The sequence below is a fragment of the Rana temporaria genome, chromosome 5 (assembly GCF_905171775.1).
Source record: "Rana temporaria chromosome 5, aRanTem1.1, whole genome shotgun sequence".
Classification (NCBI taxonomy): domain Eukaryota; kingdom Metazoa; phylum Chordata; class Amphibia; order Anura; family Ranidae; genus Rana; species Rana temporaria.
The window spans coordinates 116,651,351-116,677,941 of NC_053493.1; the positions used below are offsets into that span (position 1 = coordinate 116,651,351).

The 26,591-nt window shown below is 40.4% G+C and overlaps 1 protein-coding gene across 2 annotated transcripts in view; it reads right to left on the reverse strand.

Annotated features, from left to right (window-relative positions):
- LOC120940283 (collagen alpha-6(VI) chain-like) overlaps positions 1-26,591 on the reverse strand; it is a 195,157-nt gene that overhangs the window by 68,983 nt on the left and 99,583 nt on the right. For both annotated transcript variants that reach the window (XM_040353050.1, XM_040353049.1), the window contains exons 27-36: positions 23,677-23,727; positions 22,692-22,727; positions 16,759-16,821; positions 13,996-14,058; positions 13,878-13,913; positions 11,177-11,213; positions 11,071-11,082; positions 10,484-10,977; positions 4,356-4,446; positions 868-1,539 (exon numbers count right to left, since the gene is read on the reverse strand). In XM_040353050.1, coding sequence (XP_040208984.1) covers positions 868-1,539; positions 4,356-4,446; positions 10,484-10,977; positions 11,071-11,082; positions 11,177-11,213; positions 13,878-13,913; positions 13,996-14,058; positions 16,759-16,821; positions 22,692-22,727; positions 23,677-23,727 — 1,555 coding nt within the window. The remainder of the gene's footprint in view (positions 1-867; positions 1,540-4,355; positions 4,447-10,483; positions 10,978-11,070; positions 11,083-11,176; positions 11,214-13,877; positions 13,914-13,995; positions 14,059-16,758; positions 16,822-22,691; positions 22,728-23,676; positions 23,728-26,591) is intronic.

Genomic DNA, 26,591 nt, shown 5'->3' on the forward strand with positions numbered 1-26,591 from the left:
CAGTGAAGCCTTTTTAGCCAAGTGCTCTTTCAGTTTAACATTAACCTGTGCTATGCCCACAAAGTGCAAAGGAAAAAGTTCATCTTAATTTAGCCCTTTCCAGTAGCCTTTACTTTCATTCATTTTAGCAGCTTGGAACAAATAAAAATCCTTGTGTAAGCTACAAGCCACTGGAATCATAGGTTAAACAGGGCTATAGACTACCCATCTGACAGCACTGATTAGCCAAGTTACATATGGTGCAATGCACATGCTCTTACCTGGAAGTGCTTGGTTTTCCCAGTGCTACATGGGATGTGTGTGTATGTGTGTGTGTGGGGGTTTGGGGCAAAGAGAGGTAAGTTTATGCTTGGGAGTGGGGTTTAAATCAAACCCATTTCTCTGCCTTGAATAGATATCACAGTGTTTCAATGCTTGGATCATTACCAACCATTTACAGCTGGGCTGAGATGAAAACCTACAAAGGGAAACAGAAGAGACCACTGACTAAGTTTATACTGCCTAACAAGGGAATAGGCAGCACATTAGTCATGTTTACCCATGGTTTAATGTTGTCATTGTTCTGTTTACATCCAAATGTCTATACATTAAATTGAACAATTTCAACACATAGGATCCCATAAAAAAATTCTGGTCTCAGGGGAACCCCTGATAAAAATAACTATATCTGCAACTCATGATACATTAATGTGATAGTCAGTGGGAAGAATGTTCCTAACACTTGTGGTCATTGGAAATAATTACCCACTTACAGAAGGCACAAAGATCAATGGTGTCAGTACGGACTTCTAAGAGGCAGAAATTGCTCAGTGCTTCCATGGAATCCTAGTTGAGAAGCCCTGCATTACATAGTAAATTGTCACTTACTATTGAGAAGATGAATGAATGCTTGGGTGAATCTTTCGGCATATATTAGCTCAGGCTTTGCAACTGCAAGCAGATGTAGGGCATGCTGGTCATGAGGAAGGCTAGAGAGTTCATTCAGTTCACTATGGCTTACTTCCTTTCCAAAAGCTAGGACAAATAATGTAAACTTTTCACACTTGGCTTTTCTGGATATTTCTTTTAATTTTTCTCTGTCCCAGAAACTTGTTTTACTTCCAAGGATTGTAAAAATGACTTTGTGCTTCCTTGCATTGGGAGTCTTTTTGAAAATATTTTCTATTGTCCACTGAAGAGAATAACCCAGTGAAGATGGGCCTTCCAGTTGTGTCACAGATTCCTCGATGTGTCGTTTCATTAGATTCCTGTCATTGTAACTAACAAGGTCAAACTCCGTCTTGACAGGGCTTTTGTTTCGATTAGGCAGAAAGCTAGGATTGGCTTGTTGCACTAGAGCTACTCTAGCTCCAGTGCCTTGTATTCTTGGCTGAGATGATACAACAATATGATCAAGCATTGAGCTAACAAAGTCTTTGGAATGCGAAAATACATCACTCCTGATGTTCCGAGAACTGTCCAGTATAAAGACAATATCCATATCTATTTCAGTGGGAGGTATGGGATCCAGTTCACATTCTTGATCAGGAATACATTTATCTGAAACATAACAACATAGGATCTTTAATATGTATTGAAATCTCTAACTATCATATAAAAGGGATAACATTTCGATCCATGTATGGTTGGCTTTAGGGAGATTTCCAATCGCTTCCAGGCCAGGGGATGGGAGTCTGGCAGAACAAGTAGTACGGTTCTATACACAAGGGGCACTTTTTGTGCCTTGAGGTAAAGAAGTTTACTCTCCAAATTCAGTAGGGGTTCTTTGAAAATTTGGCAAAGCCTTCCAGAGGACCTAGTTCTTGTAAACTCAGTAGATTGCTTCAAAAAGATTGGACATGTTTCTACATTCATACTATACACTCTAACTAGATATTAATATTTTTAAGAGACAAAACTGTGGATTGTTGATACAGGGATTATCCAATTGCCTTTAGGAATCAGGAAAAAATCTTATTTTTTTTTGCTGTTGGAAAAATAGGACAACACAACACATTTTAAAGGGTTTTGCATTATCCTCTGGTTGAGCTACAGGTGCATAGGTGGACATGAATATGTGTTTTTTTTATCAACTTTAAAACTATGTTATGTAGTGCCCCCCTGCCCCCCGGCATGAGGGAGGGCTGACATTTTCACTCGCCTGGTGAGTGTGGACATTTGCATAAAAGATGGGTGCTCTGTCACTTTTAGAATAAACAAAAGGGAGTTTATTGCTCACAACAGAAAAATGCGGGAGAGAGGGTTAGGGCATAGGGCAACTTAGGACAATATGCAGACTAGACATGTGCAGAACTAAATAAATAGTTTTGTTTTGTTTCAATTCATTATTTACATAAGTTTGTTTAGTTAAATTTGTTTTATTTGTTTAATTCGTTTTGGGAATTCATTTCTTTTATACAAATTCAAATTGATTCAAGTTATTCAAATTCCATTTGAATCTAATTTCGTTCAAATTTGAATTTGATTTGAAAAGTATTCAAATTCGATTTGAAAAGTCTTTGAATTTGATTAAAAAACTATTTGAATTTTGTCCGATTCATTATTTCGGATTTGGTTAAATTTGTTACTATTGTAATTTGGATATTTGGATACATCCGAATTTCTGAAAAATTAAGAATTCGTCCAAATTTCAATTTTAAATTAAATCAAACACACATGTCTAATGCAGACAGATCAGCAGACTTCAAAAACAAAACAACCAGGTAGACAGAAAAACAACCAGGTAGACAGTGAGGGCCTTAGGCCTGCACCCAATGTTCTGTACCTACGTAGCAACCGCTGTCTTTAAGAGAAAAAAAAAACCTCACAACACTATGCAGGGTTTCTTTGGATGAGTTCCCCTTGATGCTTTCCCAGCCTCTTCACAGTCCCTGGTTCATGAAGGATAACCTCTGGTACTTCATCTCCATCATTTTCTGCATTCTCCCAGGCAACAAGAGGCTCTTGCACTCTGGCAGATCCTCCCCCATGTCCCCAGGCAGCAAGCAGTCTCTCTCTGACAGAGCCCCTGAGCACATGGCCAGGCTTTAGACTCCAGACTTCAACCAACAAAGCTGTTACTTACACATGCACACCAGACCAAGGTCTGAGTTGGAGGACATTGATCACCTGACTTTCTCCAAATATATACTCCCAGCATGCTCAGCGGCCCTGAAACCCCTATTAATTGGCTGAAAGATATATACATATTCATAACTCACCCCATCAAATCATTCCCCGCATTTATTACCTTTTTTACCATCACCCCCTCCCTTTAGAATGGAAGCCCCTTACAAGCAAGGCCTTTCTGTCCTTCTGTATTGAACTGTACTGTAATTGTGCTGTCTCCCGTCTACATTGTAAAGAGCTGCGTAAAATGTTGGCGCTATATAAATCGTGTATAATAATAATAACTCAGTCTCACTGCAGCTCGTCATCCTAATGCTAAAGACAACAGTTCCACCTATTAACAGTAGGGAGTAACTACAGTTAAACCAAGCTTAGAAGAAAACCGAAATGATCGAAAAGACTATAAATCACCCATGTTAGTTACCACCTAGCACAACAACATTTAACAGTAGCCCCTGTTTAAGACAAAGGTGCTACAGTTTACATTTTGTAAAATTGACATAGATTTACATATTCTCATTACAAACAGATCAATAAAAACAATTTCCCTTTTGCTGTTGAATCACTGGCTTAAATTGCAACACACAAACCCCTACAAGCAAGTTTAAATTTTAACTCACTACTTACACATGATTAGGGATGAGAATATGATTCGGTCCAAATTCAAGTTTGTTTGTTAGTTATTGGGTATGGCTCCCCCTGTAAACTAAACTCAAAAGTTCTGGTATGTATTTTGAGAGGACTTTATGTCATTTTTTTCCCATTCATTCTGTACTATATGCTACAGCAAAAATGATAATTTCAAAGAAAAATAGTTATACAGTTTAAATTGCCAGCAAATGACGTTCATTGTCAGCTTTAAAAAAAAAGAAAAAGGAAGCATACAAAGCAACAAAAAGTCCCCCAAATTACACAGCAGACCCTTGGAGGGTCAATAACAGCTGTCAAAGTAAATTATCGCAGTGATTTTTGTTATATGTTTAAAGTAAAACATAAAAGCTGATCTCCAAGTTTTAGTGCCTCCACCCCCATGCAATTTTTTAGCCCAGAAAATGGCGATTTGTTTTTTATTTGATAGATTCAGCTCCCATGGATTTAAATGGGGTTCAGGTTTGCCACACTGAACCCCGAGCAGTCTGGCTCATTGCTAAATGTGATGTTGACCAATGACATTGCAATATGAAATCATAAGTATAGTCTAATTTTATAAGTAAGAAGATGTATAAGCTTTTGGCTGGAGATTTTACCATAACATAGAGTGCAATGTGAAATCACTTCCAGTCTCTGGTCTTGTAGTCTCTTCCACACAAACAGCTGAAATCGATTGCTTTCATCCATCTAGATAAAAACAGTGATGATTTTTTGGAAGAAAACAAAAACCATAATCAGCCTTGATGCAGGTATGACTAATAAATATTTGTCTCCACATATATATTTGTAATTCAGTTAACGAGCTCTAAATTATATATAGTATCAAACGAAATGATGGTAGCACAGTGATTAGATAATTAGCCGTACTACTCTAACTAGGGTGACCACATTTCCAAACTTCCATTCAGGGACACCCCCCTTCCCAAAAATCAGCTTGTGCTGTAACGAATCACAGCACAGTGATTGGACACAAGAGGCGGGATTTATGATTTATCCAATCACAAGCAGGGGGCGGGGACAGCGCTCCTCCAGGCATTCCCGGGCCAGGACAAGTACTGTCAGTGAGTAAAGCGGTGATTTGGAGGCCTTTTTTTGGGGCATTAGTTTGGCCCGGGGGGTGGCTATGACAGTTTCATTCCAGGACACTGTATTGTCCTGGAATGAAGTTACCCGGGACAGACCTGCAAAATGCGGGACTGTCCCGGGCAATCCGGGACACGTGGTCACCCTAACTCTAAGGTCCTGAGTTTAATTCACATTTATACATGGTGTCTGTATGATCTTCCCATGTTTATCTGGATTTGTTCTGGAATTCTGGTTTCCTGAAACAAAAATAAACTGGTAGGTTCATTGCTGCCCACACAAACTAGCCCTGTCCAAGTGTCTATGACTTGATCTTGGGAACATGGACAGATAATGATTATTTGGTGTTCTCTCTAAAGTTTTGTCTGGTTTAAATATCAGCTTATTGCCCTACTAGCAAACATGCGCAATTTAAAAAAGTATAACACTATGGTTCATAGGTTATTCTTAGAAATATAAACAGTTCTTCGATTGCACAAACTATAGAATGTTTCTGCTTAGATCAGAACTTAGAGAACAACTTCTCCTGATACCTCCCAAAGGTGACCCTTACAGTACCTGATCTAATTGCTTGTGCAGAAGTTATTCCCATGCTCAATTTAAAACATCAACACATAATTGCAAAAAGTACTGCCCATGAATTGAACGCTACATTTTGTTCTAGTGGTATTTTAGCTCTAAACAGATAAAAGAGATGGTCTTATTTTAAAACATGATTAAATTAGAAACGTAAGCAAAACATAGTGGGCCAGATTCTCAGAGGAGATACGACGGCGTATCTCCAGATACGCCGTCGTATCTCTGAGTCCGGCTGGTCTTAAATATGCGCCTGATTCATAGAATCAGTTACGCATAGATTTCCATTAGATCCGACTGGTGTAAGTCTCTTACGCCGTCGGATCGTAACTGCATATTTACGCTGGCCGCTAGGGGCGTGTACGCTGATTTACGCATCTAAATATGTAAATTAGCTAGATACGCGATTTCACGAACGTACGCCCGGCCGACGCAGTACATTTACGCTGTTTACGTTAGGCTTTTCCCGGCGTAAAGTTACCCCTGCTATATGGTGGCGTAAATGCGGCGTACCAATGTTAAGTATGGCCGTCATTCCCGCGTCAAATTTTTTATTTTTTTACGTCGTTTGCGTAATTCGTCCGTGAATGGGGCTGGACGTCATTTACGTTCACGTCGAAACCAATGACGTCCTTGCGGCGTACCTTGGAGCAATGCACACTGGGAAATTCCACGGACGGCGCATGCGCCGTTCGGGAAAAACATCAATCACGTCGGGTCAAGTCTGATTTACATAACACACGCCCACCTCTTCGCAATTTGAATTAGGCGGGCTTACGCCGGCCTATTTACGCTACGCCGCCGCAACTTTCTTTTAAGAATACGGCACTTGCCTGTAAAAGTTGCGGAGACGTAACGTAAATAGGATACGTTACGCCCGCACAAAGTTACACCATTCTACGTGAATCTAGCCCAGTATCTTTAGTAACTAAACCGTGCTAAGGTAGGTAGTCCTTTTGAGTGCATTTATATTCTGTAAAAAAAACATTTCATCCTTCTTAAAAACAAAAAGCCTGCTTGCAATTGGAAATATGTCTGTGTGAACACCTCCAGGTAGCCATATTGCATTGCACTTACAGAAAATTACAGTGCTGCAGATTGGAAAGGAAAGGTCATTTTTAATAACATTTGATTACAATATGACTTGTGTCGCAATCATGTATGCTATATTGTTTTTTTTCTCTGTGAAAGTGGAGTTACTTTTTAAGCTGTAGGGGAATTTAGGCCCCATGCACACGAGACGCAGATGCAAACTCATCTAAACACACGTTTTCAAACGCAAAAAACGGCGTTTAAAACGCCCGTTTTTGCTGCGAATTTTGCAGCGTTTTACCGCGTTTGCGTTTATAAGCATTTGGTTAAGAAACATCATAAGACCCTCCCTAATCTAAAAAAAACAGTATTATTTAACCCTTTCAGCCATTTTGTGAGACCAGAGTGAGTAGCAGCTGAGAGAGCAGCAGTGTACGTGTATTTAGCGTGTCACTTGCCACGTCACCTGCCTCAAGTTGTGAATTGTCCACTTGCCACGTCATGTGCCACATCACCTGGCCACGTCACCTGCCATGTCACCTGGCCACGTCACCTGCCACAAGTTGTGGATTGTCCACTTGCCATGTCCCCTGGCCACGTCACCTGCCACGTCACCTGACCACATCACCTGGCCACGTCACCTGCCACAAGTTGTGGATTGTCTATTGGCCACGTCACCTGCCACGTCAACTGGCCACGTCACCTGCCACAAGTTGTTGATTGTCCACTTGCCACGTCACCTGACCACGACACCTGCCACAAGTTGTGGATTGTCCACTTGCCACGTCACCTGCCTCAAGTTGTGAATTGTCCACTTGCCATGTCATCTGCCACGTCACCTGGCCACACTACCTGCCACAAGTTGTGGATTGTCCACTGGCCACGTCACCTGGCCACGTCACCTCCCATGTCACCTGGCCACGTCACCTGCCACAAGTTGTGGATTATCCACTGGCCACATCACCTGGCCACGTCACCTCCCATGTCACCTGGCCACGTCACCTGCCACAAGTTGTGGATTGTCCACTTGCCATGTCACCTGGCCACGTCACCTGCCACATCAACTGGCCATGTCACCTGCCACAAGTTGTGAATTGTCCACTTGCCATGTTACCTGGCCATGTCACCTGGCCACATCACCTGCCACAAGTTGTGGATTATCCACTTGCCAAATCACCTGGCCACGTCACCTGCCACAAGTTGTGGATTGTCCACTTGCCATGTCACCTGCCACAAGTTGCGGACTGTACACTTGCCACGTCACCTGACCATGTCACCTGGCCACGTCACCTGCCACATCACCTGTTCACATTACCTGGCACGTCACCTGCCACAAGTTGTGGATTGTTCACTTGCTACATCACCTGACACGTCACTTGCCACGTCACCTGCCACAAGTTGTGGATTGTCCACTTGCCACATCACCAGGCCATGTCACCTGGCCACATCACCTGCCACAAGTTGTGGATTGTCCACTTGCCACATGACCTTGGCCACGTCACCTGCCACAAGTTGTTGATTGTCCAATGGCCACGTGACCTGGCCACGTCACCTGCCACAAGTTGTGGATTGTCCAATGGCCACGTGACCTGGCCACGTCATCTGCCACATCACCTGGCCACGTCACCTACTACAAGTTGTGGATTGTACACTTGCCACGTCACCTGGCCATGTCACCTGCCACAAGTTGTGGATTGTCCACTGGCCACAGGACCTGGCCACGTCACCTGCCACATCACCTGGCCACGTCACCTACCTCAAGTTGTGGATTGTCCACTTCCCACGTCATCTGGCCATGTCACCTGCCATAAGTTGTGGATTGTCCACTGGCCACGTCACCTGGCCATGTCACCTGCCACAAGTTGTGGATTGTCCACAATGCAATGCAAGCAATTACATTTCTTTATGTTTTTTTATGGTTTTTCATCATTTGCCATCATTTTTGAGATTTCTAATGTAAAAAAATAGGTCACCTTTAAAAACGCCTATAAACGAAATCGCGGCAAAACGCCGGTACCGCGTTTTGCCGCGAATTGCGTCTGAAACGCGAAAACTTTTGCGTCTGAACCCATTTATTTGCTTCTGAAAAAACTAGCATAAACGAGCATAAACGCAACTGCCGAAAAACACAGAAAAACGTGACTGTGTGCATGGACACATAGGATAACATTGAATGTGTTCAGGGGCAGTTGAAAAAGCTGTCCAAATGCCTCTGAACACGTGTTTACCAGCGTCTCGTGTGCATGGGGCCTTATAGTAAGTCACAATAAAGTCAACCTTGTTTAGGGAATTGTCTGCAGGTCACAAAGACAATATGGGTAACTGTCAGTAAATTACAATGATAAATATAATGCATGTGTTGTCAGCTTAAAGGAAAGAAGATATTTATTGGGCAGAATAAAAAAAGTCAGACCTGGACAGAAAGGTTTCAATATGTTAGATTCCAATAAAAGAAATTGGTCACTGATGTGTAATGCCTTGTACTCGTGAACGGATATTCTGGGGTTTTTTTCCATCGGAAAAAAAGAGAACATGTTCTCTTTCTAAATTCCGATGGAAATAAGTTTGATGGGGACCACACACTGTCACAATATCCAATGAAAAAATTCCGTCTGACTTTTTCCATCGGAAATTCTGATCGTGTGTACAAGGCATAAGAGGAATTGTTCACTGATGACAATGAAACTAAGGCCTGGTTCACACCTATGCAGGTTGCAGTTTGCATATTCCAGGTGCAGTTTGCATTTTTCAATACACGTTTTTGATTAATTGAAGTCTATGGAACCAAAAACTAGAAAAAAGTCCCTGGCCCTTTACATACAATGCACAGATGCGAATGTGACCCAGAGGAAACCATGTTAAATGTTAATCGTGTGGTTCTGCAAAACTGAAAATGCACTAAAAATGCATTGGTGTGAACCAGGACTTAACCTGCCTGGCGGTATCCCCGAGCGTGACTCAGGGTGTTTTTTTCATGCTGGGATCGGTATCCCCGAGTCACGCTCGGGGTAGCTGTGCAGAGTGTGCATCGGCGCTGCTTACCTTCGCAGCATCCACAGACAAGTTACTCACCTTGTCCCTGGATCCTGTGATGCATCCCCACTGTGTGAGCGAGCGGGACCTCGCTCGATTCACAGTGTCCCCGTGTGCCGCCGATCTCCGTTCCCTGCGACGTTACGACGCACGGGGGCGGAGAACGCCGCCAAATTCAAAAAGTAAACAAACACAATACATACAGTATACTGTAATCTTATATATTACAGTACTGTATGTAAAAAATACACACCCCCCTTGTCCCTAGTGGTCTGCCCAGTGCCCTACATGTTCTTTTATAAAATAAAAACTGTTCTTTCTGCCTGAAAACTGTAGATTGTCCAAAAGTGTCCCTTTATGTCAAAAATGGTTTTAGAGCAGCTAGAAAACAGCGATAATAAATTATAATCACTTGCAGAATTGTGCGATAGCGATTTGTGGGGAAATACGTCATAAAAAAATTAAAGTAATGACAGCGACAATTCTGCAACTGAGCAAATTTCAGTGATTTTGAGTTGATTACATTATTGAATAATTTTTTATTATAATTATATTATTATTTGTTATAATTATTTATAATTATTTATTATATTATAATTTATAATTTTGTTTTAAAAAAAAATCATACCCGGGATGCCTACAAGACTCTTGTTTGGTCAGATTTAAATGAGTTATTCCTAAGAATTGCAGGCCTACAGTATAAAACACCAAATTTCCTTGCAAAATAATTGTACCGCTTTTGGTACGTAATTCCAGACAGAATCATACCGCCAGGGAGGTTAATGTCAAACCTAGCTAAGCAGTTGTTAAATAATATTTTTTTTATAATTTCTTCCTAACAATATTTGTCTCTCAGTTCTAAAAAAAAGTACTCCCACAAATGAAATTATTGGCAACCCATTGGAATGTACGATGATTAGTTGTATTATCTTCTTAATAAAATGCATTTATAATAAAATTATACCAGAGCTTTATAAATACTTAAAAATGTGTAACTCACCGCAAAGGCTGTCTTGACATTGGGTGCATCTTGAAAGGAAATAACTGCAGGGACTATGTTGAGAGCACCAAGTTCTAATACAGCTGTGTTTATTGAAGCAGCATCTTGTGATCTTCCATTAGCAAAGACAACAAGAACTTTCCTTATGAGAACCCCATGTCTAACACGCTTAAAAATGTTTCTACCCACAAATCTCATAGCTTCTCCAATGTTTCTCTGAGCTGTGGTCTTTTCAGGTAGAATCTTACGAATTTCATCCAAAAGAAGATTTTTCTTCTTAAAATCAGAGAAACGAATTAGATGTTTAACAGTGTTGCTGTAAGTGACCACTGAAACGCGAGCCCCTCTGGGGCAATTGCTCACACTGATTTCCAATTTTTCTACAAGAGAAATGGTTATGTCCTTCATTCTTTGAAAGGCTGCAGGTGGAACATCTTGAGAGGAATCAAGAGCAAACACTACTTCAGTTGGATAAACTGGGCATTTAGAAGGACCTTACAATAAAAAAAGAGAAGTTTTAAATTCTATTTTCAATAACACATAACTGACATAACATAATGACAATTTAATAAAAATGATAGTTTTACCTGAGAAGCAAGCTATAAAGAAAGAAATTAAGCATTGTTAGTTAAAAATGATGCATACCATTTCTTCGTATTTATAAATATAATAATAGAAGATGAATTTACTCACGGCAATTCTCTTTTGTGAAATTTACAAGCTCACAGGGCTAAAAAAAAAAAAATAACAGTAAAAATTATCATAAGGTAAAGAAATTTTAGCAAGTCACACTGCAATTATCTATACACTGATTTTTTTTTTTTTTTACTTGTTTACATTTTAAAATGTATTAAATGATATGAATAAATGAAACTCCACCAAAACTGTTATTTTTATACTACTGCCAAGAGTTTTATTAAATACATAATTGTTTTGGCTGAAGGCAGATTGTTAAAGTTCAACGCCAAGCTATAAACCATTTTAGTTTTGGATAGACTTGAGAAGAGTAAATATCTCTGTCCAGTTTTTATTGCTGTCTGTGACCTAGGTGAGGAGATTTCACTTCAGTATTGTGACAGCAAGACAAGAAATGAAAGGAAGTGGATGTCAATGGGATAGCAAGGCAAGAATAATAATCTGACAAAGGAACTAACGCCATGGGTGCTCAACCTGTGGCCCTCCAGCTGTTACGAAACTACAAGTGCCATTGTGCCTATGCATTTGGAAGTCATGCTTATAACTGTCAGCCTTACAAAGCCTCATGGGACTTGTAGTTCTGCAACAGCTGGAGGGCCACAGGTTGAGCACCCATGCATGTTGTTGCAGTCTTTGGGGCAGATCCACAGACATCTGCGCCGGGCGCAGCGTATCTAAGATACGCTACGCCGCTGTAACTTACTTTTAGTTGGTTTGAATCCTCAACGAATTTGCGCCGTAAGTTACGGCGACGTAGGGTATCTCTCGCGGCGTAAGGGCGCAGAATTCAAATGGATCTAATGGGGGCATGTTTTATGTTAATACGTCGTGAACCGGCGTAAACAACGTTTTTTTTGGAACTGCACATGCGCCGTCCCAGAGGGTATCCCAGTACGTATGCTTGAAATTAAACCGGAACCCGCCAATGCTTACGACGGTGACGTCATTCTACGCAAATTCCTATTCGCGAACGACTTAAGCAAACAACGTAAAAAATTCAAAATTGTACGCAGGAAGGACGGCCATACTTAACATTGAGTACGCCTCAGTATAGAAGCTTTAACTATACGCCGGAAAAAGCCGAATGCAAACGACGGAAAAAAAAGCGACGGGCCGACGTACGTTCGTGGATCGCCGTAAATAGCTCATTTGCATACTCAACGTGGATTTCGACGGGAACGCCACCTAGCGGCCGCCGAAAAATTGCATCTTAGATCCGAAGGCGTACGAAGACGTACGCCTGTCGGATCTAGCCGAGATGCCGTCATATCTTGTTTTGAGGATTCAAAACAAAGATACGATGCAGGAATTCTGAAATTACGTAATTTCTTTGCGGATCTACCCCAGTGTGTCCATTGGGGAAAAATCTCATTACTTCCTGTCTCTAAATGGAATCTTACCCATGAAGTCAAAGACCATGATAAAATACTGACAGTGGGCCAGATTCACGTAGAATCGGGCAAATCTGCGGCGGCATAACGTATGACATTTACGTTACACCGCCGCAAGTTTTACGGGAAAGTGCTTGATTCACAAAGCACTTGCCTGTAAAGTTGCGGCGGCGTAGCGTAAATCCCCCGGCGCAAGCCCGCCTAATTCAAATGATCCAGGTAGGGGGCGTGGATCATTTAAATTAGGCGCGTTCCCGCGCCGAACGTACTGCGCATGCGCCATCCCTAAAATTTCCCGATGTGCATTGCGCTAAATGACGTCACAAGGACGTCATTGGTTTCAACGTGAACGTAAATGGCATCCAGCGACCATTCACGGACGAGTTACGCAAACAACGTAAAATGTTCAAATTTCGACGCGGGAACGACGGCCGTACTTAACATTGGATACGCCACCTAGGGGGCATGTTTATCTTTACGCCGCGTATCTCTTACGGAAACTGCGTAAATTTACTGCGACGGGCAAGCGTACGTTCGTGAATCCGCGTAACGACTCATTTGCAGCGTAAATATTGCACCCTAAGATACGACTGCGCAGGCCGTCGTATCTTAGGCATGTTTAAGTGTATCTCAGTTTGAGAATACATTTAAACATACGACGGGCTTAGATTCGGAGTTACGTCGGCGTATCTGCTGATACGCCGGCGTAACTCTTTGAGAATCTGGCCCAGTGTTTTTATCCTGCATTAAAGGTTCTGCCTATAGTGGGCCCTTAGTAAATCTGGTTTAATTGTAATATAAGAATAATTACTATAAAGTGTTGGTAGTATTTACACTGCTTTCATAAGGCCATGTTTACATCTTCGCATTTCTGATTGCAATGGCAAACCGTACAGAAAATGTGCACCTTGCAGTGCGTTTTACAATCACCCTGCAAATGTGCATCTTGCTTCTTTTTTTGATAAATGCACTAAAAAGTGCATAAAAAAAGGATAAAAAAGAAAGGATAGACACAGTCCTGAAATTCCATATAAACAGCTGCAATTATAAAGTTCCATTGTTTAATATTAGAAGGATATGGCCACTGAAGTCCCTTTTGTAATAATTCATTGACAGAGTCAAGAGTCCACTTCTTACTTCTTACTTAAACTAGAAATCCATTTAACCTGTATTTTTACTAATCAAATTTATTTCACCTCAAAGACAAAGCTGAGGAAATTTAAGAAGTTATACATATTTAAAAGTCGCTCTTAAGAAACATCAAATAACTAATATGCAATACAGATAAACAGATATAGGTTGCTCACTGTGAAGGACCCTGTTCCTGGTGACCCTTTGGAACCCTGTGAAAAATAAGAAAAAAGATGTGATTAGCAAAATGTAAATGATAGGATAATAATGATTTGCATTAAACATTGTCCTTACCATGGGCCCAGGAGGTCCCCTCTCCCCTGGACCACCTCCTTCTCCTGGCCGACCAGAATTGCCCTGAAATGTAAAATAAAAATGTATATACAAATCTTAATATTTATACAGACCCCCATTCACACCTTGGCATTCTGGAAATATGCAAAAAAAACACTCTAAAATGCTCACCACATTTGCAGTACCATGAATTATTAATTGAACCCCAAATGCAGGTCGTAGTCAAGCATTTTGATAAGCGACAAAATTCATGAGAACTATGCCAAAATATGCATTTAACAAATGCTGTAAAAAAAAGGTACAAAAGCTACTTTGGCACATTTGTTGCACATATGACAAGTGAATGGACTGCCCTCTGCTGTAGCACAACAAACCCGAAAAATCAAGCAACAAATGTCATCCGTCTTATCACACAGGTGTGAATGCAGTTTACACTGTATTTCAACTTTTGTAGTAACATTTGAGAAAACCCTGCGTTATATTTGGTATAGTATATAGTGTTCCTATTCAAATAGCATAACCCCCCCCCCCCCCCCAAATATATATATTTCTTACCTTTTAGATGTTTTTGAGGAGAAGGTGTCATGACTGACTGTAAGCATTTCTCAGCTAGCTCAGCATGATTTTTCCCAATAACTGGGTTGGGAGCTGGCTTAGTCCAGTTCTCATTAACATATAAATAGAGAAACCAAGTACCTAAACCTTTAACCATTTTTTAGGACAGAGTTTTGCTATGTGAATGGGGAAATGTAATAGATTTGATATATATATATATATATATATATATATATATATATATATATATATATATATATATATATATATATATATATATATATATATATATATATATATATGTATTTTCTGTATCATTTATAGAAGCTGTGGTACATTTTATAAATGGCAAATCTGGCAGCAAAGAACGGACAGAGTCAAGCTCTTTTGATGAGAGCTCCTGACAGCCCTTTAGTTATATTAACCCCTGCTGTACCAGAACATTATCACAGTGTGTGTGTTGGGGGGGAGGGGGGGTATATAAAATGGAGGAAAGTTTCTTCTAAAAGAAGAATCAACATAAGGGACATATCATACTAAGTGCAAGTTATGTTCCTTGTGCTGATATTCATGTTTAATTCTAACTAAATTTGGGCTCACTTTTAACATTAGGACACTTACCTGTCCTGGAGTCCAGCAATGTCAGCACCACAGTCGATGTTTACGTCGGCTGCTCTGGTATTGCCGCCGCCATTGCGGGTAAGGGAACCTGGCAGAGTACCCTTTTGGATTCACGGCCAGGTCCCTACTGCGCATGTTCGAAGCACGCTGTGCTCTCTCACTGGCCCGACAGAAGGGGAGGGAGGAGGAGGGGGCCAAGTTGCTGATGTAATTCACCGCGGCCCGGTCTCCCAGATATGGGCACAGGGTACCTGTAAAAAAACAGGTACCTACTCCCCCCGAAAGGTGACAAATGTGGCACCGGAGGGGGGGTGGGGGTTTGGATAAGCGTAAGTTCCACTTTTGGGTGTTATCCTGGAACATCACCACATTTAACATTACTGGCAAATTGCACTCTCCAAAAATTGCATTTGATGTGCTGGAGTGTTTTTTTGCACAATACTAGAATGTAATTAGGGTTGCACAGGGTCCTGGCCAATGTTCAGAGAGCCTTAGACAAAGTCTTGAGACCCCATAAGGCTACAAGGAGTTTTCAAGCCCCAACTTAGATGAAAATGTCACCTTTGACGGAAACTGGGAAAGTCATCTATAAAAAGCCAACTAGTTCTGGATGCCCTATGCAAGGCGAGATTGGTAGAGAAATCTGAGCAAAGCACAATTGGACTGAGAAGGTCCTTTGTTTGGAATAAGTGGTATTTTCACTAGATCTTACTTTCAGGTACTCCTCATGTAACATTTACCAAACATTTACTCATGGTTACATATCTACTCTAATGCTGCGTACGCACGATCTAAATTTCCGATGAAAAAAGTCAGATGGACTTTTTTCATCGGAAATTCCGATCGTGTATGGGCCCCATCAGACTTTTTTCCATCAGTGTTTAGAAATAGAACATGTTTCCATCCGAAATTCCTATCGTCTGTGTGCAACTCCAATAGAGAAAAAACCCACGCATGCTCAGAATCAAGTCGACACATGCTCGGAAACATTGAACTTAATTTTTCTCGGCTCGTCGTAGTGTTTTACGTCACCGCGTTTTGGACGGTCGGAATTTAGTCTGACAGTGTGTATGCAAAACTGATGGAAGTCAACTTCATCGAAATTCCGAAGGATTTTATCCCATCGGAAATACCGACTGTGTGTACGCGGCATAAGTTAATGCACCAGTAAAATTCACCTGCAGTGAAAACTTGCTGACTGTCACATTCACTGCTTAATAAATATGACCCCTTGGCCTTTATTCAGTTTCTCCGGTTTCCCTAGGGTTAGACTTGTTACTTTTTAAAATTAGCGCACTATTTTTTTAATGGTAGCTTAACAGTTTGTTTGCAGTTTGCATTCACCAATATACTTTTCAGTAATTTCCCATTCTAAAAAAACTCAGTTCTTTTTTTTTTGTGAACGTCACAGTAATGTAAAAAATATGTGTTTTGGTAGTTTTAATTGCAAAGTGCCATCTATCACAAGTTACACACATTAAAAAAACAAAAACATTTTGACGAGGTTAATATTATCTAAAAAAAGAATTGCATATATGTTTGTTGTTGCAGCAGACAAATATATTCTTTAAAAAACAGAATTCTCACCCTTCTACCCCTGCCTCCTTTATGACCTTGATCTCCAGGACTGCCAGGATCACCATCGTTTCCCTTTTAAGAAAGAATATATTGTTAGTAAGAGTTCAATGGGTTTTACCCGACTTTTGCCAAAAATTGCTTTAACTAAATGAAACATTTATTTTCAAATGAATCATAAAAAAACAGTTTTGTACTGTACTTACTGTACTTTAAGGGACACAAGATGCAGTTATTCTGAGGCAATTGGGTTATATTGCTGCCTACAGGAAGAAGTGAACACTGACAAATAGAAAAAACATGGACCAGCGTGTTTATGTTTTGTAGAAAAACAGTATTAGGAGAAGATCATAAACACAGAAGGGTGGAACCTGTGTCCCCTAATGAACTCCAAGAAATGGATTTTACGGTAAGTACAAAAATCCTATTTTCTATCTTTTTTCATTAAAGGGCACAGGATTCGGGTATTTGGGGATAACTGGGACATCCAAAAGCAGTCCAACTGATAGGTGGGCAACAGTAACAAAACACTAACAGGCCCATTATTAATAGAACATTTTGATTTGTACTAGAGCCAGACAGAGAGATCGAAAACATTCTGGTTGAGGTGAAGGTGCGGACAGATTATTTAGTCTGTCTGTCTATTGTGCATGCTTTGAATTTGAACAGTGGATAATCCTAAAAAAAACTCTGGTTATATCAGATCTGGAGTGGTTAGACCACATCTGGAGTACTCTGTCCAGTTCTGGTTACACGTTCTCAGAAGGGATGTGGTGAAACTGTAGAGAGTACAAAGAAGGGCAACAAAACTAATAAGGGGACTGAAGGACCACAATTACGACTGCAAGCATAAAAAAAAAAATTCTCACTGGAAAAACAACGCTTGAGAGGAGATATGATAGCAAGAGAAGCATCTGAACTATTGCTCCAGTAATGGGTTTGTCATCCCAGTTTGATCATTGGTAGGAGGATAGCACCCTGATGATAAAGAAATATACATCTGAAATTTCCTACAGAGTTCTTCCAAGAATTCTCAAGGTGAACTAAATACCTCTGTCAGAAACAATGTCATCAGAAACTAACTCCATGAAGTCTAATTAGTTATTTAATAAAGACCTTTGCCAATGCTGCTGCATAAGTTTTCTTCACTGGAACAAATCTTGGTAAGTGGATCAACAACTATGAAAATGAAAGTAAATCCCCAAATGTGGGAAGGTCTACAATACAGCGTATCAATACCATACTACAGGGGTTGGTTGGGACGGTTATTATAGCTATTATTTTTCGTAATATCACCAATAATTTTATCAGAGCTCTAACAGTATAACCCATTATTGCAATAGACAAAATAGTACATATTTATAGTTAAATGTAGGGAGAATCCAGAACCTATTTATTTTATTTTGAACCCAGATGTGACACAAACCCACAAATAGGGGGGTCCCAGATTCTCCCTACTTAAAATATAAATATGTATTAACTTGTCTGTTCCTATAATGGGTTATTCTGTTAGAGCTCTGATCATAATGGTGATTTGAGGACTAAAAATAATAGCTGTAAAAATAAACGCAGTGCTCACAGAAGCAAAGCTCTTATTTAGAAATTGAAACCCTAGCATAGAAATCTAAAAGAAGATTACAGAATATATATACGATTTAAAGAGAGATGAAACGTTATGTAAATCTGCCCTCAGAATTCTGTATTTTGGCTGGGCTCCAGGAAGAAAGGTGAAGCAGACCATAGCGTACCCTGACCTTTTTATTTATTTATTTTTTTACAGAAAAGTGTTTATTAGAATTTGGCAGGTGCATAAACAAGGTACATATCATTCTAAATAGGCATTAAAGAGGAGTTCCACCCAAATTTGGAACTTCCACTTAACCCACTCCTCTCCCCCTTACATGCCACATTTGGCATGTAAATTTTTTTGGGGGGGAGTGGGGGCTTCAGCACGAGTGGCACTTCCTGTCCCACTTCCTCCTTCCTGTAGGCGACTAAGCTTAATCGCCTTCAGGAAGTGGCTGCTGTAGGCGATCGCCTAGGACACGTCACAGGTCCTAGGCGATCTCCTGGCCAATTACACGGTGCCGGGCCGCGCCGCTCGCGCATGCGCAGTGCCACGCCGCTCGCGCTCGCGCATGCGCAGTGGGTGCCCGGCCGTGAAGCCGAAAGCTGTCACGGCCGGGTGCCCACACTGAAGATGAAGACGCCGGGGAGGGGGGGAGAGGAGCGGAGCCCCGGCCGGCGTGTCGCTGGAGCAGGTAAGTGCCTGTTTATTAAAAGCCAGGAGCTACACTTTTTGTTGCTGCTGACTTTTAATAAACATACAAATGGCTGGAACTCCCCTTTAACAAAGTTATACAGAATCACTGATGCAATAATAGAAAGGTAGCAGTAAAAGTAAGGGATTTTGTTTATAGCGGGAAAAAAAAAACGCAGAGGTGATCAAATACCAACAAAATAAAGCTCTATTTGCGGGGCAAAAAGGACATCAATTTTGTTTGGTTATAGTGTCGTACGACCGCACACTTGTCAGTTAAAGCCATGCACTGCCGTATCGCAAAAAAATCGCCCGGTCCTTAAAGGAGTTGTAAATGTTCCACGGCGAGGATGCGCCGTCTCTCTGCCTGGGGTTCTCGGCTCTTGATTCGATAGATTGATAGCAGCGCAGCCATTGGATCCCGCTGCTGTCAATCAAATCCAATGACGTTGGCACCGGGGGGCAGGGCAGAGTCCTGCATTCGGCGGCTATGGACGCCAAATGCTGGACACGGGAGCGCGTCAGCAAGGTAACCCCCCAGGAGAGCACTTCTTCTAGCAGGGTTATCTGATGCAAGGAGGAGCCGCGAGAGCCGCCAGAGGACCCCAGAAGACGGCATTCGGGGCCACTCTGTGCAAAACGAACTGAACAGTGGAGGTAAGTATGACATGTTTGTTATTTTTTTTTAAACCTTTAGTATCACTTTAAGTGGTTAAACACCAAGGACAGTTTGTAACCAGCCAAAATCCATTGAAGAAGAAGATAGATGATCTCCAAAAAAAACAGCTTAAGAAGCCTGAGGCCTCGTACACAAGACCGAGGAACTCGTCGTAAATGAAACATCGTTTTCCTTGACGAGTTCCTTGTTAGGCTTGTCGAGAATCCTGACAAGCTTTCTTTGCGTACACACTGTCAAGACAAAATCTCGTCGCTCTCAAACGCGGTGACCTACAACACGTCCAATGGCACTATAAAGGGGACGTTTGATTGCACTGGCCCAACCCTTGGGGCTGCTTTTGCTAATCTCATGTTACTGCGTGTTAAGTAAAAGTTTGGTGAGAGACTATTCGCGCTTTTCAGTCTGTTACAGCATGACGAATGTTCTATCTCCATTACAAACCCTAATTTTACCGAAGGCACGCTCCCATCTCATATTTTATTCTGAGCATGCGCAGGTTTCTAAGCATACACACAAACGTGTTTCTCAGCGTAAACCAGCCCGACGAGAAACACGACGAGGAAATTGAGGCTCCCGACGAGGAAAAAGAGAACTTGTTCTCTTTTTTTCTCGTCGAGTTTCACGACAGATTTCTCGACGAAAAACATACACACGACCGTTTTCCTCTGCAAAAAAGCTCTGCCACCAAGTTTCTTGATGGATTCTGTCGAGGAAAACGGTCGTGTGTACGAGGCCTAAGTCCTAGTTGTCAACGGAGATCACGAACACACAGTAACCAGAGTTAAGTAACTTTTAAGCATATTTCTACTGTTACAGCCCATAGTTTCTGCTTGTTTGCTATGCATCTTGCTTAGTATATCTGTTAGTCTTGATTTGTATTCCCAATATTGTAATAGTTTTGTATGTACAGCATTTTTGTTCAGTAAAAGCACATTTATACACTGCAGAGGTCTCGGTTTCCTTGCTTATACTGCAAAGTAACCTTGGTAGATAAACACAAGCATATCAATGTGAGCTGATGAAGCTGAGAGAAGATAGATAGACTGACTGGGGGACAGGATAACAGGGCAGTTGCAAAAAAGCAACAGGGAGACCCAGTTCAGAGGCAGAGAGTACAATTGCATGGGCTCTAGTGCATCTAGAGATGCTGGCAAAGGTGAAAATACCACAGCTGCAGCTGTTGCAGGAGACCAGTCATCGGGAGTCCAGGTAGAATGTCAGGACCCTTTTTTCTCCAACTTACGTTTCCTGAGTCTATAATCAATCTGAGTGGCCAGCTTGGTAAGCTCTTTCAGGGTATTATGGATTTTGACCCTGGCTAACTCATCCATTAGTTGTTTGGGGAGACCGACATGGAACTGATTCTTGGGATCGTGTTAGTGCTGCGGAAGTCAAAGATATACTCCTCGATTTATATCCAACCTTACTGGAGGTTGCAAAGGGCTGAATCAGCTATTCAAGAAGATGCACCTTAGATTCTAGTGAGAGGCAGAAATGTGATAGAAACCACTAAGGAACCAAATGTTGAAGTCATCATGATCACCAGGGATTTCATGCAGTCTTCAAGCTGCAAGTAACTTTTTTTGACTTGTACTAAAATTCTAAACTCAGAGATCTGTTGACAAAGTTAATTGAGCAAATTAATTGGGCAAACTTACTCTAACAGCTAACATCATGGGTATGACTTGTTATTAGTGTTGCTCACGAATATTCGCATTTCGAATATTCGTTACGAATATGGCATATTCTAATATTCGCGAATAACTCGAATTTCGCGGCCAATATTCGCGATTCCGAATATTCATATTTTTTCAAATTTATTTTTAAAACAGATCACATCCTATCGACGTCTAAAAGCATTGCTGGTATGATTAGAGACCCTGGGCCGAGTAGCCAAGCTGAGGCGATCCTTTTATGTTGCCGAATATTCGCAATCGCGAATATTCGATTTCCGAATATTCGCGAATACTTTCTCCGCCCTTCTTTTGCATCAGAGCCAATCAGAGTTCTCCTACCACAGTTGTCAAAATCTCGCAATCAATTTCGCATTCGCATTAGCGAAATTTCGATAAAATATCACCAATATTCGATTTCCGAATATTCGCGAATACTTTCTCCGCCCTTCTTTTGCATCAGAGCCAATCAGAGTTGTCAAAATCTCGCAATCAATTTTGCATTCGCATTAGCGAAATTTCGATAAAATATCACCAATATTCGATTTCCGAATATTCGCGAATACTTTCTCCGCCCTTCTTTTGCATCAGAGCCAATCAGAGTTGTCAAAATCTCGCAATCAATTTCGCATTCGCATTAGCGAAATTTTGATAAAATATCACCAATATTCGATTTCCGAATATTCGCGAATACTTTCTCCGCCCTTCTTTTGCATCAGAGCCAATCAGAGTTCTCCTACCACAGTTGTCAAAATTTCGCAATCAATTTCGCATTCGCATTAGCGAAATTTCGCACAATTTATTTTTTTTATAAAATATCACGAATATTCGATTTTAGCGAATATTTCACGAATATTCGGCTATATATTCGTGATATATCGCGAAATCGAATATGGCGTATTCCGCTCAACACTACTTGTTATTACAATATTACAATATTACAACAATAATAGTAGGAGTTTAAATACCATCTGTTGCGTGTGTGCATGCCCGGCATCAGGGATCCATGTCAAAGAAAGCTAATGCCAACACACACACAACCAGCGATGGCAGCAAGAAATATGTCCTTGGTGCAAAATGCATGTCATTTAATCATTATGCCTTTTTCTGGACAAAATATCTGTTTTACTATTGTAAATCTAGCACATTTGTATGCATAAGAAAAGTTATGGTATAGTTCTTTTAATGTCTTGTTTATTCTACAACCAAGCCTAGCTACCTCTAAAATTACATTATACTGCAATACATTATAAATAGATCATATACATATTTACATATTGAAAATAAATAAGCGTTCAAAATAACAAGCCGTAAAATGGAGTGTCTTTAATACCTGGGGTCCAGGGTAGCCAGGAAATCCCAGGTGACCCTACAAAAGGATAGTTTGGGTTAGTGATAATAAGGTATAAAACATTCACACATTTAATAGCTCATTCTTTTAAAATGATGACCTTAACTATGTAAGCTCTGCCCGAAAATGGCAAGCATAGGACAAAGGACTATCCGGCAGTATTCCCTTTTGGCTCCCTGTTGCCAGAGCTGCCCTTCTGCTGACTGGTGGGGTAAGATTTTAAAAACAGCAGAGGAAAATGAAACACAAGTTCACAGAATAAATGAAGCAGAAGCTGGGAGATCTTTGCACTGCAGGTTATTATGTACAGTTCTACTACAATGGAAATAGTGAGCAGCACAGTAGTGACATCACCAAATCTCTCTCCAAATCTCGTGAGACTAGCAGTCAGAGGCAGCAATGCATCAGATGACCTCACACTGTAGATATACAGCTGTGATTCTCAAGGCATAGGTGTACCTAGGCACACTCACAGTGTAATTTTAATTATACATTTTAAACAAAGGGTGAATTTCTTTAGAGTCATTTCTAATTGTTCCCTATAAGACAACACATCTTCCCTTTTTGAATTCTGGTTCACTTTAACCATTATTCAGGGCAATGCCTACATAATGTTTTAAATCATAGTTTAAAAAACTGACCAGCAAGACATTTCTTTATGGTGGAAAACCGAAGTATCTGTGTTGGCGTATAGTGCACATTTGTGAATCAACAAATGTGTCAAAATGCATGTCTATCACTAGAATTGAATGTCTCGCTGAGCTTTTTTTGGATGTGAATGCTAAATCTCAGGGGTTTCACACTACAGTAAGAGAACAGAGAGGATGAAATGTTAGTGTTTGCTTACACACTATAAATCTTCTACCATTACAGTTATGCAAGAGAATAACAATGCAGCCAAGAAAAAAAGCATTATCAAAATAAAGCTGGTTGCTTGAAGATGTTTAATATATTAAAATTAACTCACCTTCTCTGCTTTTTTACCAGGAGCACCATATCCGTCAATGCCATCTACACCCTATTTGTCACAAAGAGACATTTTAAACACAAACAGATTAAGTCAATAATATATTGAAAAATTCAGATTTTGTATTGGTGATCCTAGTAAGGGCTTTTTTCTACCCAGTATGTGCCAGCACTTGGTATCGGCACCTTTGGCACAAGTACCAGGTATCTCTGACAAGCACTGGTCCTAGCTGGGGGCTGGGCATGGCATCATTTAGAAACAGTCACAGTGTTTGTCCTATTGGTTAAGCTGTGGTCCTTTCAGATTACCATCAGTGCAGACCTGGAGTTCAGCTGATGACTGCTGTAATATGTAAACAAAGAGTTGGGCAGAGGAGATCTTGCACTACTCAGTTCCTTTGCTTAACTCTGACTGATGACATCGTAAAGTGCAGAGCCCAGTGAGTAGTTCTTCTGCCCCATCTCTTTGTTTGCAATTGACAGCAGTGATTGGCTGAGCTGTGAGTCATTGTGAGTCCAAACTGACAGAAGGTCTGAAAGGATCACAGCTTAACCAAAGGAGCAAACACCCCTTCTCCTCCCTGAAACTGGGGACTGATCGACTTTGGTTTTACTGCAATCGGTAATGTGGGTACACACTGATGGAGGGTTGAATGGAAAAGGGATCATTCTTTTAAGGTACAACAATATCTCTGCTAGTACAATCTACATGCCATGCTGTATGTTCCTAATTCCATACCACTTCATTCCATGAACCAGGGTATACATTGCCTATTCCATGCCATCTTATTCCATATGCTATGCTGTATATTTTTTATTTTATGCTGCCTCATTCCACATGCCATACTGTATGTCTCAGATTCCACACCGCTTCATTTTGTCATTTTGTATGCCATCTGTACATTCTCTATTCCATACCACCCCATTCCATATGACATGCTGTAAGATTCCTATTTCACACCACCTTATACCATGCTGTACATTTCCTAAGCCATGTTGCCTCACTTTATATGCCATGCTGTACATTCCCTATTCCACACCACCTCATTCTATATGCTGTAATGTTAGGATTGAATTTTGTTTCACTATATGAACACTTAAAATTGTATTGTTTTTTATTCCCATTAAATATATATGTATTATAGCGCTGCACTTTTATATAACAGTCTTGGCTATGGGATGCTTAGCTGCAATTTGGTAGGAAAATAAACCCTGGACAGGACTGCTTTGGGTCCTTGTGGATGGGTAAGTGAAATAAGGTATACAGTCTGAAAATCCTAGACCAAAATACGGTTAGCAATGGGCAAGACCACCAAATCTCCACGTTGTCTACAGTCCCTAAAACATCTTTCACTATACAAAAGGTTTGCATGTGGTATTTACTAACTTCTTAGTTACTCTCTCACTTCCTGTTTACTCTAATCCAAAATATGCAACAAAAAAAGATGTACCTTTATTTTCACTTTAATGTGTATAGATGTTATTCAGCAAGAGTTTTCTGTGGGAGAACATGCTTACTATGATGACAATGCCAGTGGGACTTGATGTAGACCACAGGTAGCTGGCTCAAGCAGCCACTCTGCAACAGCCTGACTGGATACTGTAAAGTTCACCATACACTGATAGATTTTCATACGAGTGTTCGTACAAAAAAATCTCATCAGTACATTCTATCCATACAGTCCATCTTCAGAGATTTGATGAATGTTGTTCAAAAGTACTTCAAAATTTCATTTGCTTTTGACATTCAATTTTGAAATGAACATTATTGCCTGAATAAATATATAATATTTACATTTTTCAAAAAAATTTGACTAGTGTATAGCCAGCTTTAGTGTTGCTGAATGGTAAATGTGCGGCTTTGCACAGTGAAGGCTGTAATGCTATTATATAATATCAAAAGGCATCTACAGTTTGATTAGTTATAGGTGGTTAGGGGCTAAACAAACATGTGTTTTGCAATAGGTTTTATAATTGAGATATGTTGCATTAGATGTTTTCTCATTTTCGTAGGGAAGGCAAAAAAACAATTTTTAAAATTATCATCATCTTTATTATCTTGCCCTAAATTATTTACAAGACGGAGGCATAATATGCACAATCCTTCTCAGAGCTGACAAAAATTTGGTATTTTCATTTTCTAAGGAGATTATTATTAATACACATGAAAATGAATATTACTAAATAAGCATAACTATAGCATGAGCCTCTTATTGTATCATAAGTGTAACTCTCTCAAGTAATATTTCACTACTCTGCTTTTGACAAAATGCATTAATGACCTAAGTGACCATTGCTTTTCATGATTTTTTTTCTGTTTTTAATTTACATTTTTATTATATAGCTTATGATCTCTTCTTATCTCTTGTATCTTTGTTTTACACTGTTTGTTGTAATATTATACATTTTAAAACTTTATAAAAAAAAAACGTATTTTACAACAAAAAATGTTAACCATTAACAATGTTCTCTAAAGGATTTTTTTTTTTATAATATACTTTTTTGAGTTTTCCAAAAAAGAATGGGAACATAATTTCAGGGAGTAGATAACTGAGTCTCTCCTTGATTACAGACAGAGGGCCAGATTCAGAAAGAATCGCGGCGGCGTAACGTATCGTCTTTACGTTCCACAAAGCTCTTACCTGTAAACTTGCGGCGGTGTAATGTAATTCCGCTCGGCGCAAGCCCGCCCAATTCAAATGGGGCGGGCACCATTTAAATTAGGCGCGCTCCCGCGCTGGACGTACTGCGCATGCTCCGTTTTAAAATTCCCGCCGTGCTTTGCGCGAAGTGACATCATTTTTTAGAACGGCGACGTGTGTAGCGTCTATTCGTATTCCCAGACGTCTTACGCCCAAAGAAAAAATTTGAAATTCGACCCGGGAACGACGGCCATACTTTAACATGGCTCGACTA